This window comes from Gekko japonicus, unplaced genomic scaffold (genome assembly GCF_001447785.1).
Source record: "Gekko japonicus isolate JY-2015 unplaced genomic scaffold, Gekko_japonicus_V1.1 scaffold3232, whole genome shotgun sequence".
NCBI lineage: Eukaryota > Metazoa > Chordata > Lepidosauria > Squamata > Gekkonidae > Gekko > Gekko japonicus.
The window spans coordinates 146,675-168,701 of NW_015167153.1; the positions used below are offsets into that span (position 1 = coordinate 146,675).

The 22,027-nt window shown below is 43.3% G+C and overlaps 1 protein-coding gene across 1 annotated transcript in view; it reads left to right on the forward strand.

Moving 5' to 3' along the window:
• The window catches only part of DYNC2H1 (dynein, cytoplasmic 2, heavy chain 1), a 132,967-nt gene that overhangs the window by 105,540 nt on the left and 5,400 nt on the right, over positions 1–22,027 (forward strand). Inside the window, exons 65-70 of the mRNA XM_015413100.1 lie at positions 5,823–5,986; positions 7,502–7,621; positions 10,390–10,524; positions 11,670–11,813; positions 15,673–15,762; positions 21,782–21,847. Of these exons, the coding sequence (XP_015268586.1) occupies positions 5,823–5,986; positions 7,502–7,621; positions 10,390–10,524; positions 11,670–11,813; positions 15,673–15,762; positions 21,782–21,847 (719 nt within the window). The remainder of the gene's footprint in view (positions 1–5,822; positions 5,987–7,501; positions 7,622–10,389; positions 10,525–11,669; positions 11,814–15,672; positions 15,763–21,781; positions 21,848–22,027) is intronic.

A 22,027-nucleotide genomic window follows, 5' to 3' on the forward strand; every position in this document is an offset into this window, starting at 1 on the left:
GTGAGCTCCCGTCTCTAGTTCCAGCTCCTGCCAACCTAGCAGTTCGAAAGCAAGAAATTGCAAGTAGATAAATAGGTACCACTTCAGTGGGAAGGTAACAGCATTCCGTGCGCCTTGGTGTTTAGTCATTCCGGCCACATGACCACGGAAACGTCTTTGGACAGTGCTGGCTCTTTGGCTTTGAAACAGAGATGAGCACCGCAACCCTAGAGTCGGACTCGACTGGCTTTCGAGCAAGGGAGACCTTTACCTTTTACTAATAACTTAATATCAGGTTCCTGGGTTGTTACTGAACACAATGCTGCCCTTGTTATGTGCATTCTCTGTTGTTGTTCCCACTCTGTGGAATGGAATGTCTGAGGTGTTCAAGAAGGCTCCCACACTTCTATCATTCTTCAAAGTCTGGAAAACAGAACTATTCAGGAGGGTATTTTTTATAAAGGTAAAAGGGCAGTACTGGTACAGAATGGGTTAGGAAGGCACTTTTATAATAGGAATCAGGACTGTAATCTTTGCCACTCTTTATGATAGGTAGTATCTGTTTGTACTATCTTGCTCTTAGTACATTACTTTCCGGTTCATGTTCTACTTTGAATCACGTATCATGTCTGATACTTTTTTTACATTCTTTCTGATTTTGTCATTCTGTTGGATTGCTTATTAGATGACTCGTGCTGTTTTATTTATTTATTTCGATTATATCCTGCCCTTCCCGCAAGCGAGCTCAGAGCGGGTCACAACAATAAATTACAATAATTGAAACTGTTAAAGGCATAAATACCAGAACAATAAAAACAGTGAAAACAGTTAAAAGGTAGGCATTGCAACAGATTACATGTTCAGCCGTCCTAATAGCTGGGAGTGATTGGGCCACAGCCGAACCATAAGATCTTACTAATGGCAGTATAACATAAGAACATAAGAGACGCCAGTGTTGGATCAGGCCAAAGACCCATCCAGTCCAACACTCTGTATCACACAGTGGCCAGAAATACCAGGTGCCATCAGGAGGTCCATCAGTGGGGCCAGGACATTAGAAGCCCTCCCACTGTTGACCCCCCCCCAAGCACCAAGAAGACAGAGCATCACTTGCCTCAGAGTCCCTATCTATACCTTGTGGCTAATAGCCACTGATGGACCTCTGCTCCATATGCTTATCTAATTCCCTTTTGAAGCCATCCATGCTTGTAGCCACCACCACTTCCTGTGGCAGTGAATTCCATGTGTTAATCACTCTTTGGGTGAAGAAGTACTTCCTTTTATCCGTTCTAACCCGACCGCTCAGCAATTTCATGGAGTGCCCACGAGTTCTTGTATTGTGAGAAAGGGAGAAAATAACATTACCAGATAGCAGCAGGGAGGCCGTCTGATGACACCCACTGCCTCAACCAAAGGCCTGGTGGAACAGTTCCGTTCTGCAGGACCTACGAAACTGTAATAGGTTTTGCAGGGCCCTGATCTCAATTGGTAGCATGTTCCAACAGGGCAGAAAAGCCCCTGGCCCTAGTTGAGGCTAAGTGAACGTCCTTTGGGCTGGAGACAACCCCAGCAAGGCTCTCCAGGGCACATATAGGGAGAGGCGGTCCCTTAGATATGTCGGGCCCAGGCCACATAGGGCTTTGAAGGCCAACACCAGCACCTTGAAACAAATCCAGTACTCAATTGGTAGCCAGTGCAATTGGCAAAGCACCAGCTGGATGCGCGCTCGCACAGACGTCACAGTCAGCAGGCCCACTGCCACATTTTGCACCAGCTGGAGTTTCCAGATCAGCCTCAAGGGTAAGCCTGCATAAAACAAGTTACAATAATCAAGCCTGGAAGTGACCATTGAATGGGTCACTATAGCCAAGTCCTGGGGGAGTGATAGGGAACCAGCTGCCTGATCTGCCGAAGATGATAAAAAGGCAGACCTGGCAACTGGCAACCTGGGCCTCCATAAAAGGTGTGGCATCCAGGACCACCCCTAGACTTCTCACCTTCTGAGCCGGCACCAACAAATGCATTGTTTTACACTGTGTAATCCACCTTCAAACTCAGTGAGAAAGGTGGGCTACAAATAAAGTACGTACGATAAATACGTAAATATGTAATCTGCTTTTAGAGTGTTAAGCTAACCGTGAGATGATTTCATATGAAATTAGTCAATTTTCATGCAGCCCTATTGAAATGAAGACAAATTTAAGATGACCTTTTATTGCTGTTTTGTTATAGCAGCAGTGCTAGTCAGTATTAGGTCTTTTAAAGAGGAGGGGAGTGGGAGCAGGTGGACACACAAGACCAACCTTTGTGAATGGTGGTGCCTTGTTCCTCAGGCTGATGTGGTCTGGGGAGGACCAGCAGGGTTTGGCAGCAGTTCTAAAGAAGAAGAAGAAGAAGAGATTGGATTTATACCCCGCCCTTCACTCAGAGTCTCAGAGTGGCTTACAAACTCTTTTCAGAGGTGATGCTGGTTGTTAGAGTTGCTGCTTGGTTGGGAGAGGGGATTGATCCTTGTGATTCTGAGCCTCTAAAGAGCCTTGGATTGTTCAGTTCAGAGAGCCAGTTTGGTGTAGTGGTCAAGAGCAGTGGGCTGTAATCTGGAGAACTGGGTTTGATTCCCCCACTCCTCCACAGGAAGCCTACTGGGTGACCTTGGGCCACTCACAGTTCTCTCATAGCTGTTCTCTCAAGAGCAGTTCTTTCAGAGCTCTCTCAGCCACACCTACCTCACAGGGTGTCTGTTGTGAGGAGAGGAAGGGAAGGAGATTGCAAGCCGCTCTGAGACTCCAAGAGCAGGCACACATCCCTCCCTCCTTTCCCCGCTGTGGCCTTCTCTACTCATGCTCACTCCTTATGGCGGCAAAGGGAGAATTGAGAGAAGAGTGCTCTCCCCTCCTCCATCAAGTGACCCTTTGGGTGGGAAAGGCGACGCTGAAGTTGGGGGGAGGGGGAGCACCCTTGGTGTCTAGAAACTTCTCTTGAGCTTGCCAACACCTCTCCCTGGCTGGCCTGCGAAAGCGCAGTCTACCATGTGTGCCAGCACAGAAGATCACTCGAACAATGGTTACAGGTATAAGTGCATCCCCATTTTCTAAGCCTACTGGGGAAAATAAAAACCAAAAAGTCTTCAGGTCCTGATGATATACATCCAAGGGAACTCAAATGTGAGATTATTCATCTACTAACCCGCATCTGTAACATCACTAAACTCAGCCCTGTACTCAGCCTTCTGTACCAGAAGACTGGGGAGTAATTTTTTCCACCACTTACTGTGTCATGTTAATACTTTATGCTATGCTTCAGTTCTTTCTGGTTGGCTGCAAATTTCTACAATCCTAGTTACATTATTTATTGAATGTCCCATTTTGTTGGTTGTACTGCCTTGCTATGTGTAATCTGCCTTGAGTCCCTGTGAGAAAGGTGGTCCATACATAAAGTTAATAAATAATAAATAAATAAAAGGAGTCTGGAGAGGAACCAGGAAATTACAGGCCACCTAGCCTAACAATTAGTGGAACATGCAATCAAAGCCTGCTGAAGGAAAATCAGCATGGCTTCTGCAAAGGGAAGTCCTGATTCACCAACCTTTTGGACTTCTTTAAGAAAGTGAACAAGCAAGAATGGAGTGACTTTAAAATATATCTGGAAAAGAACTGGGATGTGAAACAAAATTTAATATGTTTAGATCAATATTAAGTCAAATGATGTTATCTTGAGATTGTAACGATAAGAAAATGATATAATGGATGAAGTATAGCAAGGTGGAGTTGGGGGGGAAGCATTGCGGGAAGCCACAGAGGGGAAGGGAGGAAATGGGAATGGGGTAAACAATGGTAAAGTGAAAATGATTGAATGTTAAATGTTGAATTCCTATGAAAATAAAAAACTTTGTTTACCTAAAAAAAGAAAGTGAACAAGCTTGCAGATAATGAGGACCCAGTAGACATTAAATATTTGGACTATCAAAAGGCTTTTGACAAGGTACCTCACCAAAGACTCCTGAGTAAGCTTAGCGGCGATGGGATATGAGGACAGAAATCAGTTGCACTGGGTTCTAATTTGGCTTCAGTTCAGGGAGCTGGAATATTACCTTTAAATCTCCTCCATCCGATGTCAACAATAAATTGAGTGTTTTCTGTTGACTCTCCCTATTCTTGAACAGCCTCCCCAATGCGCACAGTTGTTTATTGGACTCTCGCTCTCATAACTTCTAGGAGAACCTGCAAAATGTAGCTTTCCTAAAGTGGCTTTTGTTGATGGGTGCTATGTTGCTTGTGGTTGTGTAGAAGTTGAGGTCTGTTTCTAAAGTAGCGTCACTGAGATGAGGGTGATTTATTTGTATCTCTCTTATATTGGAAGGATGGCTTGTTTTCACTTTTGTTGTAAATTGTCCTATTTGGGGGGGGGAAGGGTGGGGCTTTGTGTCAGGAGTGAAGTAGGGGTTCTGTGCCTCCAAGACACACATGGCTCTGACAGTGACCATGACCTTGATATATGTGGAGGAAGGACTTTACCATCAGCAGCAGCATCATCATCATTTGCATTCTGTAACTGCTCCAGGGAGTTGCTGTTTGCCCAGTTGAGGGAAACTTACAAGTATTTATTGATTTATTTTCTTCATTACTAACTTTCCTATCCCCAATCGGGACCCAAAGAGGCTCAACGTGGGGAGGGCAGGGTAAAAATACTAATAAATAAATAAATAAATGATATCATTCTCTTATCTTTCCATTTATTTTCACAACAACCTTGTGAGTGAGTTCTGGCTGAGAGTGTGTGACTGGCCCAGGGTCACCCAACAAGCTTCTGTGACAGAGATGGGATACGAAGGAAGGGGCTGTGGCTCAGTGGTAGAGCCTATGCCTTGGCATACAGAAGGTCCCCAGTTCAGTTCCTGGCATCTCCATTTGAAAGGACCAGGCAGTAGGTGATATGGAAGACTTCTGCCTGAGACCCTGGAGAACTGCTACCCATCTGAGTAAAATAGACAACACTGACCTTGATGGACCAAAAGTCTTACAAGGCAGCTTCATGTTTTCATGCAGCTGGGTCTCCTAGATCCTAGTCCAGCCCTCTAACCCCTGTACCACATCGGCTGCCATTGCATGTCTGATACAAAGTCCTTGTCAGCGGAAGTACTTTGTAATGTGTGAATACCTCTGAGGGCTAAGTAGCTCAGTTGAAGGGATGCATTATACCATGGAGGCTGTTGTTGAGAATCAGAGAAGGCCTGTTGGTAGGGAAATGGAAACGCCCCTTCTTAAGCTGTGAATGATTTTGAAGAGTCATCAGATCAGAGCCAGAGAGAAGGGCTTTCTCCTGGTCTCGGAGGATGGGTGCATCCCTGCCCTTCCTTCTCTGTGGGAATCTCAGGCCGAGCAGGTTGTTGTAAAAGCTGCGTACAATTTTTGTGTACCATTTAATGGTATTGTCCCTATGTAAATGACATAATTGTTTCGTGTTACTATTAGAATTGTAATTGTTAGCTGCTTTGAGGGTTCTTGGATGGAACAGCCAGCTAGAGATATGTAAATAAGCAATTTGGCTTCAGGTTATGCAAACATTGTTACACTGCATTCCATTTGTATTGAAGATCCCAGAGTGGCATCAGCTGGTGCAGAGAAGGGGAGCGCCATATGAATATTCCACTTTAAGGCATACAGGCAGCTATGCAGTTTTGGGCACTGTAATGAGAATGTGTTTTTGCTAGATTTTTTTTTCCTAAAGGAAGTTTTGTAGCATTTTCCAGATAGTTTGTTTTGGTAATTTTTGAAGGGCATCTGGCTTTAAATGCTTTCCCACTGTGTGCATATCTTCTAGTGCAGTTCTTTGTTTTCTCACAGGACCACGATATGCTGTACAAATCGGTGACAAAATCATTGACTACAATGAGGAATTTCTCCTATTTCTGTCAACAAGAAATCCCAATCCTTACATCCCACCCGATGCAGCTTCCATTGTAACAGAAGTTAACTTTACTATAACAAGAAGCGGCTTAAGGGGGCAGGTAGGCATCTCCATAACATGCTCTTCATTTTGATGAAAAGACATTGGATTGCATACAATTGTGGAAGATCCTGACTACTTTGTTTGAAATACCCCTTAGGCAATATTAATGCTTACAGCACAAAGATTTGGAGATATGTTAATTTCTTTTAGCACTCTTCTCCAGCTGGTTTCTGCTGGAGGTTTTTAAAGAGACTTCCCGCTGAGAAGAGATTCCATTTTAGTTAACATTTTCTTCAGTGTCTTTTTTACATCTCAAAATTCTACTGTATTGAAAGTAACTTGTGTGAAAAAAGACACCCAATGCTAAAAGGCAGAATGTGAGAGTCCTTCTGGATCATTGGGCTTGGTTTTTAATCATCATGGATTATGGAGTGCTGCTCACAATCTCCCTAGTGTAATTATTTGCTGCAGGCTTGGAATTCTAATATATACGTGGAATTTCCCAGCCTACAAAAAACCTTTCCTAGTAAAATGAATGGTGCTTCCTTCCTTATCCACCCAGAGCATAACTTCTGTGTCAAGGTAACTGAGTCTACGTGTTTTGAGTGTGAGAAATAAAGCCAGAGTTGTTCTCTTGAGGCTACTGGTAGGATGTAGAAAGTTTCTTAGGTTCATAGGGTTGTATTCAGAGAAGATTCTTTTCACTTCACATGAGTGCGTCAATACTCATACACACAAAGCTATCCCCCAGAGTCAGGGAATCCTCTGAAATGGTAAGGAAAGGGGGGCTACGGCTGGCACATACCTAATGAAGGGAGCTTTGACTCTCGAATGCTTCTGCCCTGAAAATCTTGTTGGTCTCTAAGTTGCTACTGGATTCAAAGCTAGTTCTGTTGCAGACCAACACAGCTGCCCTCTTGAAGCTGGCAGAAAAACAACAACAGTGGGATTCAGAGACCCCGATTTTTCAAGCAGAAGAGTCTTCTGCTCACACAAGATGGCCGTTGGATACCAGCTACTGTATTGTTTGCTTAATGGTATTAACAGTAGGTGATAATTTTATTTGCACAAATGATTGCCAAGGCAATGAATGGAAAATATTTTTTTGTTTTAGAAGAGAGAAGAAGAAGAGAAGAGATTGGATTTATACCCCGCTCTTCACTTGGAGTCTCAGAGCGGCTTACAAACTCCTTTCCCTTCCCCTCCCCACAACAGACACCCTGTGAGGTGGTTGGGGCTGAGAGAACTCTCGCACAAACTGCTCTTTTTCAAGGACAGCTGTGCCAGAGCTTGTGACTAACCCAAGTTCATGCTACTGATAAACAAAATATACTGATAAACTAAGACATCTGGGTTCTGTTTGTACTCAATGCATATTTCAGTATGAATTTTAGAAAGAATAGGGCTTCGGTAATCTTTTTGTTTATTGAATTTTCATTGAGAACTACAAAAGCATGCCAAAAAGCAAACAATAACAATTATGTGAAAATGGTGCTTAGTGCCCTAAATGTAGATTTGTACAATGCTTATGCTTCTCCCTCTCTTTTCATAAATGTCATTGTCTTCCATTTAGCTGTTAGCATTGACTATCCAGCATGAGAAACCAGATTTAGAAGAACAGAAGACAAAACTGTTACAACAGGAAGAAGATAAGAAGATACAGTTAGCAAAACTTGAAGAAACACTTTTGGAGGTAAAATTAACACATGCCGCTTTTGCTAGATTAATACAGAAATTCAGTATTTTAAAATACTGGATGCTTAAATATATAATGGCAGTGATGGGGTTCGGACAGTGTTACTGTAAGGAATCCAGAACTGTATATATTTTCCCTAGCCATCATGGATTTGTATGAAATTCTCCAAATACCAAAAGTCTGTTTCCTACCATCATATTGTTTTTAAAATTAACTGATGAGAATATGAATACACTGTGGCATATTTTCAGCAGAATGTTGAATTGCTTGCTGTAGAAAAGGATGTAGGCTTAAAATAGGATAGGACAAAGCTGTTGGATTAATGAAGAATAGATTGTAAAACAGAAATTGACATGTTTAGTACTCCAAGTATTTAAATGTAGTTCTGATGGTGAAGGTGTTTCGGGTGAGGCAACTAAACACAGAGGCTTGTGCCCCACTTCCCTACTTGGAAATGTGCCAGTGTATAAAAATTTGTTCAATATTTTGTATTCTTCTGTTCGTTATATTGAGGCCAGCCAAAATACAGTAATGCTGGCATCCACCCACACAGAGAACACAAAAATGGAGGTAATGTAAAAAACACAGCACCTCCACTATAGAAAGCATCATAGCATGTCTTGCAACTGCTGCACCTCTGGGAGATGTAAAAATGGGGGTGCAAATCTCTTTCAAAGGTATTCATTTTCATCAGAAGGGCCCAGAGTTCAGATAGCTTCACTTGGTAGATAAAATTCATATGACAGTCTTTCTCCAGGCAAGAGTTACATAAGAACATAAGAGACGCCAATGTTGGATCAGGCCAAAGGCCCATCCAGTCCAACACTCTGTGTCACACAGTGGCCAGAAATACCAGTGCCATCAGGAGGTCCAGCAGTGGGGCCAGGACATTAGAAGCCCTCCCACTGTTGACCCCCCCCCAAGCACCAAGAAGACAGAGCATCACTTGCCCCAGAGCCCCTAGCTATACCTTGTGGCTAATAGCCACTGATGGACCTCTGCTCCATATGCTTATCTAATTCCCTTTTGAAGCCGTCCATGCTTGTAGCACCCACCACTTCCTGTGGCAGTGAATTCCATGTGTTAATCACTCTTTGGGTGAAGAAGTACTTCCTTTTATCCGTTCTAACCCGACCGCTCTGCAGTTTCATGGAGTGCCCACGAGTTCTTGAATTGTGAGAAAGGGAGAAAAGTACCTCTTTCTCTACCTGCTCTTTCCCATGCATAATCTTATAAACCTCGATCATGTCACCCCTCAGTTGTCTTTTCTCCAAGCTAAAGAGCCCTAAGCGCTTTAACCTTTCCTCATAGGGAAAGTGTTCCAACCCTTTTATCATTCGAGTTGCCCTTTTCTGCACTTTTTCCAAAGCTATAATATCCTTTTTAAGGTGTTCATGTCCTGTGAAGGTGGGGGTCACAGGCATCAGAACAAAGACAAGAAAACATATAACAGATCTTACCCAGAAGATACTCCTATCATTCCCTTTTATGGGAAACAGGAGGGAAAGGTTTGAATTCCACCAAGGAGAAAGAAGTAGATGAGGAACAACTAATTTTTTTGATAGCTGCAAGCTGATCAATAGCAAAATAAAATAAGGTAGCAATACAAGCCCTCATACCCTTCAGATAATTCCTATACCCACACATCCAACTAGATACACGGGAAAAAGACACTCGGAGCTTCTGGAATCCTCCAGTGGCCCTGGTGCTGAAGCCAGCCAGATGTAGCAGGATGGGAAACACTTCAAAGAAAGACACGCTTGATGTAGAATGGCATAGGCTTAGCATGCATGAAGACTGGTTCAAGCCCTGCTACCAGACAGCTGTGGGAAAAGTCCCAGACACAACTGAGATTTTTTTTGTCAGTCAGACCCAATAACTTGGGATAAGTCACTTACGCTGACTGGCTGCCCCCAAATCCAGTAATTTTGCCTAGCAACCTTCCATGTAGCCATTCCTCTGATGGATTAATTATCAGAGTTTACTTGACACTGCCTGTTGTTGCTCATCCCAGCAACACGCCCCACCTGGCTGTTTAAATCTGCCTGGGGGAGGGGGCAGGTGGTTGGAACTAAACAGCAAATGAGGTCCCTCCTGTCTTCTACCCCTGTTGAAGCGCTGCCTGCCAAGAGCCAAAAGAAACATAAAAGCAGCAGTGTGTACTACTCAGCAGTAGCAACATACAGCATGTGGGCTCAAGCACTTTGCCATTGATAGATGAAAATTTTATTATTTATTATAATGTGTTATGGTTTTTATTGATTCCTGTTGTGATAAACTTCCTCTTATATCTGGCGTAGCCAGTCTGGTGTAGTGGTTAAGTGCGCGGACTCTAATCTGGGAGAACCGGATTTGATTCCCCACTCCTCCACTTGCACCTGGCGGGATGACCTTGGGCAAGCCATAGTTCTGATAAGAGCTGTTCTTGAAAAAGAGCAGTTTCTGTCAAGAGCTCTCTCAGCCCCACCTACCTCACAGGGTGTCTGTTGTGGGGAGGGGAAGGGAAAGGAGTTTGTAAACTGCTCTGAGACACCTTTGGGTAGTGAAGGGCGGGGTATAAATCCAATCTCCTCTTCTTCTCTTCTTCTACTTCTCGATGGAGAGCTAGAATAAAAATATTTTACCTAAAAGAATAAATGAATGTGAAGATTCTAATAGTGTTAGATGTCACTGTTATTTTCCAAGGTTTATTTTGGTAAACATTTCTTCATAGTTTTCGTAACATAATCTAATTATAACAGAAGCGAACTTTCCCTCCCCTGCAGACCCTTGCAACCTCTCAGGGAAATATACTTGAAAACAAAGATCTGATTGAATCCCTGAATCAGACAAAAGCAAGTAGTGCTCTCATCCAAGAATCACTTGTGGAGTTCCATAGGCTTCAGATTTCTCTTGATCAGGTAATCTGGATTCCCTAAATTTATCTTCTTTGGAGCATATTTATGAAACAAAATCTAGTATTGCAGCTACAATTCAGTTCACTTGCCCCTGAACTAGATTCTACAGTCCTTTTAGCACGTCTCATGTGAAGCTGGTTGGACCTTTTATTATAAAGGATTATACCTCTTGTTTGAAACAAACATAAGCAATGGTCAGTGATAATAGATATTTATCATTTTATACTGCTTTGCAAGAAACATAGTACTCAATCCAGCCCAGAGTTATGCTTTAGTTGACATTGATGCAGCCAAAGTTAATCGTTTTCAAGTCACATACATTTCAGCAGTAGAGAATTTAGCCATTGCTTTATTCTTCCACTCCTCTCCATCCCTCTTCTCCTTTTCTTTCAAAAAAATCCCTATTCTTCTTTGTTTCCTTTCCATTTGTTGGGGACCATAGGCCATCTTGCAAGAGGATCTCTCAAGATTTTGATATATTTCAGATATCAGAAAGACAGTTTAACACAAAAGGTTATTCTGACATTTAGAGAATGCCTCATGTGACAGACAAGTCATCCCCAAATTAAATTGGCATCCATGCTAGATACCCCCACATTTACTTTATCACCTCTGTATTTCCACTTACATTCCCAGTAAATATTTTACCCTCATGAAGAGTAATTAGATGTAAAAATTTACACACCAATCAATAGAAAATGATCTTGCATTTGGATTTAACACCCTACCCCACCTCCTAATGGATTAGTTTTAAAAAAAAAAAAAACTATGGATCCAACTCTAGAGAGAGTTATTCAAGACATGTCTAAGGAGAGCAGTGTGCCAAATCACAGGTGGCTTTTGAGACTATTGAAGTGATTTGTCATAATCAGACAAACATTGTGATTAACGTTGTTCCCCCTCACTCTTCCAGTAGTACCCTTCCCCATTTCCAGTTGATTTTCAGCTCTCATCCCTTTTCCAGTTGGTAGTTAAGCAGTTTTAAATGTTTATGAAATATGCTTGTTCCAAAAATGTTATTTGCAGTGCTGTGTTGTAGGACTACTGCCAAACCTGAATGTGTCCTTTTTTCCAAGCTGGAGTTGCTTTCTTTTCTCTGTCTGCTAGATGGCAGTAGCGTCCTAATACGGAATCTTTTTTATTCCCAGGAAAGGGATGCCTATCTCCCTCTGGCTGAAAGTGCCAGCAAGATGTACTTTATTATCTCTGACTTGTCCAAAATTAATAACATGTACCGCTTTAGCTTGGCTTCTTTCCTAAGACTTTTTCAAAGGGCTCTGCAAAGTGAACTGGTACGTACTATTCTCCTGAAGCAAAGGATGTGTTGTTGTTTTTTAGTCTTTTATGTATGCATTTCTTTTAGATAGTTATTTCCCTCAAGTCCTGAGAACAGGGAGGCTAAAGCACTAAATGAATGAAAATTGGGGTGGGGTTGTGGTAGGACAGAACATCTGGGAACTCTGCATGTAAGAACATAAAACTAACAGTGACACCATAGTTTACACTGAACTGTCAGCAAATTCAAAAAGGGGGAGATCCTAAATGAGCCACTGAAATCTCCCACAAAAGTCCTAAATAAAATGCTGTCATATTGTTTATAGGAAGGCCTTGGCTAAAAAATAGCAAAAACTGTGAAAAGCAAGTTCAGATACTGGTGTTATTTCTGTAAATTCAGGTTTATCAGTAATTAGCCAATTTGTACATAAAGCATATTCTTTTTGTATTCATCAGAAAACTCTGTATTAATGATTCAAAGGTTTTATTGCAGAGGCCAGTCCTCATTTTCTGATTTTAGGACTAAGTCAAAGTCAGCTGCAAATATATTTTTAGTCTCGGGAGGCTTTTGGAGGCCCAAGTATAATTTATAGAAAGAGTTAGTCCTACTGGAAAGAAGTAAATCTCCCAGCCCATTAATCATGACTAAAGCGGCAGGTCTCAATTCTGCATTCTTCTTTCTCAAAGATGCTTTAACCATGGTAAAGGCTTACATTGGCACTGACTTTAACCGTGCTTTCTTCGAACTAGTGTCATTAGCTGGGAATTTCAATGTAGCTATCCTCGAATCCCATGGTTAATGCTTAATTGCAGGCTAGCCCAATCTCGGCAGATCGTGAAAGCTAAGCAAGATCGTCCCTGTTTAGTAACTGGATGTGAGATCTCCAAGGAAGTCCAGGGTTGCTACACTGAGGCAGGCAGTGGCAAACCACCGCTGTTTGTCTCTTACCTTGGAAATGCTATGGGGTTCCCATAAGACAGCCGCAGCGTGATGGCACTTTACATACAAAATGGTAATTCTAAGGCAGGGGTGTCACACATAAGGCCTGGGGGGGGGGGGGAACTGGCCCTTCCAGGGCTCTTAGGCAGCCTGCAAGCAACTAGTGCAAGGGAGAGAACAGGAGACTGCTCAGGGGTGTGTGGGCAGAGCCACTCTGATTGTGGCTTCAATTCGGTGGAACAACCTCATCTGCAGCAGCCAAGCAGCATGGGAGCATCGGCCTAATGCTGCACTGCTGGCTCTCCAGTTCACCCAAACAGGTTTTCCTTTGCAGCCCCCTCCCAGCCCATGGGGCCTTGCAGTGAGCATACAACAACTCGGAGCTTACCAGCTGCTGTCCTTTATACAGTTTATATCTCCAGTATTCGGCGCAACATTTTATGGCACACATGGCCCAGCCCAACAAAGTGACATTTAGGTCAGATCCAGCCCTCATAACAAATGAGTTCGACACCTTTGTTCTAAAGCAACCCTCAACTATAGGTCCCGGACAGTTGGGTATAGGTCATTGTGAAAGAGCTGGTTGTAGGGTGTGCGTGATCCTGCAGTTTGTTCTTGAGTATTTAATTATGGGCAAAGCTCAGAATTGTTACATTTTTGCCATCCCCTTTTTGTCTAAAAAATTGATTTTGAGGGACAGTTATTTATTTATTTATATTCTTTTTCTCCCTCTCCCAAAATACTAGAACTGCAGGGCACCCAATGAAGCTGATGGGCAGTAGATTCAGGACGGACAAAAGGAAATACTTCTTTACACAACAAGTGATTAAAATGTAGAATTTGCTGCCAGAGGATGTAGTGATGGCCACAGCCACAGAATGCTTTAAATTGGGATTAGACCGAGTCATACAGGATAGATCTTTCTGTGATGTAGTGGTGACTAATGGGAACCTCCAAGTTCGGATGCAGTAGACCTCTGAATCCCAGGCAACATCAGGAGAAGGCCTTGACCTCTATGCCCTGTCGTTAGACCTTCGAAGGAACTGTTTGGCCACTGTGTGAGACAGAATGCTGGACTAGATGGACCATTGGTCTGCTCCAGCAGGGCTCTTCCTATGTTCTTATTACTTTATTTAACTTGTAAGATGTTGTCATTTGCTTTTCATGTGGCGGCACTCTCAGTGAGTTACAGAAATAAAAATATAATAAAACGATGAATCACAAAAACAAAATATCAAAACATCAGCAAAGAAATCACTAAGGAGAGGCATCAGGGAGCCTCAGGTCTCCTCTCCAAAGGGCCCGTGTTTGGAAAAGAGAGACGCGGCCCTCCAGGGTGCCCGTTCAGCTTTATTTCCTATTTATGAGGACTAAAATATCTCACTGGTTATAAAAGAAAGATTCAGACCTCTACAATATTAATGCGCTGACCTGTTTTCAATTTGTGCAGAAACCTCCTTAGACTCTCCATTATGTAGGCTGGTCTTAATGTCATTCTGCAGATCCCCTGCTTAGAGGGGCCACTTGGCTGACACCATCTTGAATTCAGTCAGACAGGCCATACTGCTTGTCTGTTCCAGGTTTAGTAATACTGGTACGACACAAGCCGAATTCAGGATGCTGTGCCTTTCTCACCCATTTCCGTGCAAGCTTCCTTGAATCTGGCTGAGATATTCTAGGACTTTGATCAAGGAAAAGGCAGGAAGTTGATTTTACAGAAAGTCTCATTCCTTACGTTTAGGGGAAAAAAATTAGACCTGTTTCTACCAATGCTGGGATGATAAAGTTCAGATTGCATTCCTGTGGGCAAGGCTGAGGAGCCATCCAGCAGGGCAGCAAATAGCATTTAGGACAAGATTGCCGAAATAGCAGGAGAGCTCTCTGTCCACGAAGCTGGAGCATGAGGCAGATGACACAGAGTTGATCAGAAATAGATGTTTCCAGCTTCCAAGTAGCAGCAGACCTTTGCCTTTTTTAAAAAAAGATCCAGTCTTGCTTTGCCGGCCCACTGAATAGTGAAAAGGAATAAAAGCTCAAGCTTGTAGTAGCACCAAATATTGGTCTTGTAGGTCGGGTCAGTGGTAGTCAGAAAGAAGATTTCATGCCACTAGTTATGGCTCCATCCTCTGTATTATTGTTCAGGCCTGCTCCTGTCTTTGTTCTTGGTCTCATGGGCGGATTGTGGGGACTTCTGAAATGGAAGGTGAGCTCAGGAAGCGAGCAGCAGGCCCCCAGATCCCATAGGTTCCTGCCTGCCTAAGCTGATATTGTGGGTCTCCCCAGGAGTTGCTGTCTCCCTCTTGTCTCTACATGTGCTGGTACCTACAGGAGCATCTGATGCCCCGTCCAGTTCTAGCTCTGGAAATTGGCAAGCCCTTGAAAGGCCCTAAATTCTAAGGAGTTCTGTACTCCAAGGCTGTGAGCTTTAAGAAAGGAAGTGGGCATTGGGTATGATGAGTTATTTTCTCCATGTTACCAAAATTGTTTCTCCAGTAGAGGTGTCTGTATTTCCAAGTTATTTTGATGACTGGTTTGAATTAATCTTCGTTAGTTGTGTAGAAGAATGTGTTGTCAGTCATAACAGACTCACGGCGACTCCATCAATGGGGTCATTACAGGCGAGGGACTTCAGAAGTGGTTTGTCATTGGCTTCCTCCAGGTAGCCACCCCCAGCCTTCCTTTGAGGTCTCCTGTCCAAGTACTGACCACGGCCTACCCTGCTTAGCTTCCAGGTTCTGATGAGCTTTAGTTAAGCTTGGCTATTCGGGCTTCTGTTGATTGTACAAGAGATCTATTATTTTGGGGTCGAACATAGAGATATGAAGCCAGATTTGAATCTCTCTATACTTCACTGAAATTACATTTGTGTCACTTTATCTTTTTCATCTATAAAGAGATATTTAAATGCATGTTTATATCCAAACCATTATTTTCAGGATTTAGGAAATACCGAAGAAAGAATCAAGTCTCTTATCAGCTCATTAAAACACATGGTGTACGAATATGTCTGTCGCTGCTTATTTAAGGTAATTTTTTGTTTTCCTTCTCTCTGACTTACAGTATTGAGTGCAAAATTATATTCCCAGAGCAGTCGTAGTTGGGCACACTTAAATATATGGATCATTGGATAAGGCAATAATGGCAAATTTTGCTTATTTGTTAGTAAGAGGTATTTGCCTTTTACTCATGAGAGCTTTGCACAGCAGCTTTTTGTCTTGTTTGGCAGAACAAATGAGTTTTCTGTTCCGTGAACAGTCTCTCTGCTCATCTCAGGATCATGGGCTTATTACAGCACTGAGGCAACATTAGCTTCAGCAGCATCAGTGACTAGAATAAGAAGGAAAGGAAGGTTGTGCAAAACAAATAGCACTCTCAGGATTCCTCAGTTGAATTCTGATCAAGACATATTTCTTAAGTACACAGCGGTTAGCTCATAAAACCATCATTCTCTGCACTGTATTGGGTTCTGGTATCCTGAGATAATATTGTCCGTAGCAGCTCTCGTGCTGACAAACAGACCCTCGCCACCAGCTTCCCAGAAGTGTTGTAACCCATTTTTTCTTCCTCATTTCCCCATCAGTATTGGAATGCATGGGTCTGACTTGCCACAGTTGGAGAATAGGGTAGGCACAATTTTTAAAACAATGGGAGATCTATTCATAAATTTCTCACTGTCATAAATGGGTTAAAAAAACTTTTAATGGGAGCTGCAAAGGGTTTACATTAAGATCATGGTCCGGGAGAAGGGTTTGCTTTAAAAAAAAACAACAACTCATAGGATTTTCACATTTTGAATTTCCCCCTCTTCAGGCTTTTATTTGACCCTTTCGCAAGGGGGGAGAGGGAGATGCATGCAGAAGCCATATGAAGGATCCACTCATAGACTAACCATCACATATAATTTGGTCATAAGGACTTTAGGTGGAAGGAGGCTGGATGTCGTTTGCCTTTTGGCTGATTGAGGCAGGAGTAGATTCCATCTCTATGCCTAGTCACTTGTTATGTACATGTTTCAGTGCCCTATAAATTCATTCACTGTGACCTCTGTGCTATATTGCACCCATGGTTCTGTAGTGAAGAACACCAAAAGACATACAGATTTGTAGGTACATGAATTTCTGGACTTTAAGGAAACCTTCCATTAGGTTCACAAAAACTTGTTATGATGGTTCCCCTGCTTCCAGTGGAACGAGCCCTGTATTTCAAGCATGAGCAGCTCAAACAAGTACAGTGCTACAAAGAACTGGTGCCTCGTTAACAGAGAAATTACCCCAGTGAATGAGCAAGATGCTATCATTCTTAAATTGAAGGTAGGCTTAATCTCAGAAACTTTATTTCTCAGTTTACCATTTCTCATCTCTGCATTACTATGAACCCAAGAATTTACTTCCAGGCAGCCCCATAGCCAGAAAATTTGGGGTGGAGGGTGCTTGTCCCCAACATGGTGACATCCCTTGTGATGTCACTTGGAAGTAACTCGATGATTGGCACCGGGGCAGGCCATTCTCCCCTTCCTGACTGCTTCCTCCACCATTCTCTTCACCAGCACAGTCCGCTGCCCTGCATGCCTGCCTTCTCCATGCCTGAGCTCGAGAGAGCCCGGCAGGTGGGGCGAAGCAAACACGGGCAAAGTGAGGGCAAGGTGAATAAGTGTGGTGCTCCCCTCTCCCCCCCCCTCCTATGCAGGTGCTATCTGCAGTGGGCTTCTCAGACCTGGCAAGGCCGTCCCTTGGCTGCAGCAGGAAGCAGCAAGACCCAGCGTAGCTTGGCACGGAGGAGGCAGGCAGGCAGGGCAGAATGGCCTGCCCCAGCACCTCACTGTGCCTGCACCAGCCCAGCCACCCCAGGGTCACATGATGCCAGTGGCAAACTCCTCCCCTGCTGCCCTTGCGCAGGTGCAGTGGAACATCATTCTGCCCTGCCTCTTCCTGTGGCTGAGCAGGAGGGGAGGGAGAGGAGGAGCAACTCCTTACCCTGGCAGGCAGTCACTGCACAGCCTCGCTGGGTCTTCCAGCTGCTTCCAGCTGTAGCTGAGCAAGGAGGGGAGGTAGACCCGGCTAGGCCACCCCTCTTCCTCTCGTTCTGCTCAGCTGCAGCAGGAAAAGCTGGCGAGGCCACAGCGTGCAGAGGTAAGGAGCATGATGGACTGGGGGTGGGAGCAGGCATCCTCCCAGGGTGGGGCAAGGATCATCTGTGGGGAGTGTCACCCCCAAATGCCCCCCTGTGGCTACAGGCCTGCTTCCAGAGAGGCTGTTGCCTATAAGGACCCAACGGCTTCTAGTTGGTGGGAGTGAAACTATATAGGTAGAATATTCACCTGGGGTTTAGCTTGCACTCTTCCTGCCAAGAAGTAATTCTTTTCTTCTGTGGCTACTAAGAAATCTTGAGCCCGCAGGAGCTGTCTTAACATAAGTGGCTTCCTTAGGTACCAGCTTAAGGGCAAATAGAGCAACTGTAGGTGTCATGCTGTGAACATTTTGAGTTATATTGGTAAGAGACAGCAATGCTCATATATTAAGTATTGTAAGATAAATTAATGCACTGAAATAGTTTTGAGCATTACATTACAATTCTGTAGTTCAAGGAGAATTAGAAAAGAACAACTAGTTGAGCATCCTTGCCTGCTTGTTATGCTTGGGAATCTGATGCTATCTCTTTGTGTAAACCCCCCCACCTGAAGAAATATTTCCTTCCACCCAGAGTTTGGCTTATAAAACATTTTTTTCAGTCCCATTAAGCACAGAATAATAATACCTCTGTTTAAGGGACAATAAACTGTATGATGCTGACTCCCATCCTGTATGTTTCATCCTCTGGTAGCATATCTGTTGAGCCCATTAATTCTTAAATAAATCTGCAGCTATTGGGAACATTTCAATCCTGGCCTTGCTTGGTATGAAATATCTTGGCTTTGCTTAAATAAAAGCACTTTACTGGTAAACATGACACTCAGAACCTGGGGGGTGCTGGACTACTGATATTTTGCTGCTCTGCTTCTGCACAGCTGCAAGGCAACATAGGCTTTTGGAGAGTAGGGTATTGTGATATTAGCATGCAAGACACAATAGCCTGAAAAGGAGTGAGCTGGCACTGAAAAATGATTGACCTGTTTTGTAACAGCCCATTGAGCTCCTTGAATATTTTTCAAGTGTACTAGCCAATCAGTCAATTTGAAGAAGAGGGAAGCGGTTATCGCTACTTGGATTAAAATAATCAGATACAGTATTTAGATAGTTTGTGTTCAAATATAATGAAGCTAGAATACATGCAAAAGCTGTGTCCAGATCCAGTGAATAGATATTCTCTCCCACCAGAAATCTGAGCTTCATATATAGAAAACAACTGAAATTGCCTAAATTTGTAAAGCCATACCTACATTTCTGTATTCAACTGGATAGAATGATTGGAGATTGGTATACCATATTAGCAGTGAGACCAAGCTACAAATCATTTGGTCCCCAGTTCAAATCTTATCTCTAGTGTGACCTTCTTAGTGGCCACTTGGAATTAATAAACCACATTACTGGGATTACAACAGGATAATGTATGTGAAGGGCAGTGCACTCTCAAGTGCTGTGTAAACATATATTGTGTAGAATTATGTAACAGCTCGTTCTTGTTACAGATAAATTAAGTCTTACAATTTTTTACTTCAAGGTATTTTCATTTGTATTCTAGCCTTTTTATATGCTCAGCATTTGTGTCAGGAGCATTTCAGTAACTGAGCACTTGAAAACCAATTAAAACTTGATTTTTGTAATCATTCTCTAACTAGCTAGAAATGTACCCCCCCCAAAAAAAAAAAAATGAGGGAGAAGAAGGGGGGACATTTATTGTGAAAACAAAAACATCTTCTCATAAAATACAAAAGAGTTGGCCTCAGGCAAATAGAAGTCGGGAGAGAGTTACATGGACAAGGCACCATGACAGAAAAAGATAACCCCTCTCTCACTGCGGAAGTTTGGGGGTGGGGGAGGGCACAGAGAGCAAGGACTTTGTCAAAGATTTTAACAATTGAGCAGATTCATCTACACACACGCACACACATTTTCCAGTTTCCCCCCAAGGAACTGAAGATAAATGGAAGGTTAAAGATATAATTTTGAGATATCAAAATGAATTATTGCCATTTGCTTTTGTTATGATGGTGCTCTACATCACCAACCCTGGTGCATCTGACCCTTTGTTTCAGCTGGGTTCTGTGGGTGCTTTTAAAATGCTGCTGGTTAACTCTGAAAGCGAATTCATTGAAAAACTATAAATTAGTAGTAAGGGGGATTTATGTAGTTGCTTGGTGCAGAAATGAGCTAGTTCAATTACCCTTTCACTTCAACTGATATATGACTGAAATGCAACCCTGCCTGCTGCTCAGATGCCTCAGCCATTCTGTATTAAAAAAAAATCCAAACTAAAGTCTAAGCCTTTGTGAATTACAAAGTTGAATTAGCCCGATCTCTTTTGCATTATTTAGATTTCATTTTAAAAAATCATGGCATGCCACGCTAAAAAATACAGCAGCTGTTATAGAGCATCAAGCCACAAGCAGGGCAGAACAGAGAAGTACAGTCTTCAGGAGTCATTTGTTGAAAGGAATGAAATGATTTCAAATCCCGATAAGGTGCAAATCCCAGTAACCATGCAGCATGGTTGAAGTTGGCATTGGTGTAATGTTTAATCATTATAAAGGCTGGTGGGCATGGGAAAGGATAAAGGAGCTCACGATCCCCAGTCCACTTTCTTATTTATGATTAGGGAGTCAGTACTGTTAAAGCTGTACTAGCACCTAATGAATTTGTGGATGAAATGGGATTTAAAGTGGGGATTTCCTGGCTCCATGGCCGCTGCATTTTATGTAGTGTTTCTTTACACTGGCTTTTTAGCTGCAGCAGGGTAAACAAAAATGAACCGTGCCACTACATCTAACACCCAATCTAATTCCTGGCACGTAGAGCAGAACCCCTTGTATTTTTTAGCATTTCCAATTCTATTTGGCATTTTATAGTGATGGAATAAAACTGTGCCTATCAGTAAAAATTCTCATTCTCCCTTGCCCCCGGCTATATGCAGTCACACACCATATGAGAAATTTGTAATACATTTTCGTATTGTAGTCCAACAGCGAGGTCCATATGCTGTGTGACTTTTGGGCTGCCTTGACTTTGTTCTATATTAGGTATGCAACTATCGGAAACGGGTTCCCTTCTAAGCACATATGCAGTGCCATCCCAAGCAGAGTTACACCTTTCTGAGTCCACTGAAAAAGGTGGGCATAGAAGGTGTGACTTTTGCTTAGGATGGTAGTGTTCGAGACTAATCCCTGAGAAAGGTTAAATGTGTGTCAGATTCCGAAAATAAAAAATGCATCTGAGGTGTAGCGGAGTGGAGCAAGAATGCCATGAAATGAGGAACTTTCTCGTGTCTTACGGAAGTGAGTAATTCTGTTTTAGGAAATCCCATAGAATAAATGCCCTGTGAGGGTATTTGATGAGCTCCTTGAAAGTCTTATGTACAATCTGGTAATCAGCTTATTTAATTAAGTGTGAATTCCTAAGAAGGTTGTGGAATAGGATAACGTTGGTCGCTGCCACACGGGACGGCTGAAACGCGGCTAATCAGAGCCGCACCGTACTTGAGATGCCGCGGCGGGATCCCACTGATCCCATCAGCCGCGGCGCATCACTCCCCGGCACGATCAGATGCCAGGGAGCAAGAGTCCGATGGGAGGGGGAGGCTGCCGAACTGCGCATGCTCAAGCATGCGCAGTACGGCTGGGGGCCGAGATGCGACGGCACAAGGACGCGGCCGGCCAATCCACCGCCCGCGTTGGGGGGCTCCATTCAAGGGATACAACCACCTAGGTAGGTGGGGTTTTTTGCTGCGCGGTATCGGCGTTTGGGACGGAACAGGGACGGGCAGGCAACAATTCCCAGATGTTGCCGTGGGATCGCGCCCGTTTGCTCCGCCCCCGTTCCGTCCCCCTCCTGTCCCAAAACACCTCGTATGAACAGGGCCGTTATTAATTTGTTTGCCTTTCTGTCATTGCAGGCCGATCAACTAATGTTTGCATTGCATTTTGTGAAAGGGATGCATCCTGAACTTTTTCAAGACAATGTAAGTGGCTTAGAAATGGTTCGGTGATGTTCCCTAGTTACTTGCATTTTTAGCTACTAATTTGGATTCCTCCTGGGCGGGCAGTATAAAGTGGTTTGGTAGCGTTCAGGAGAATTCAAGAGATTAGCCAAGCTGGATCATATCTAATACTCACTGATCAGAGATAAATTGCCCCCACCT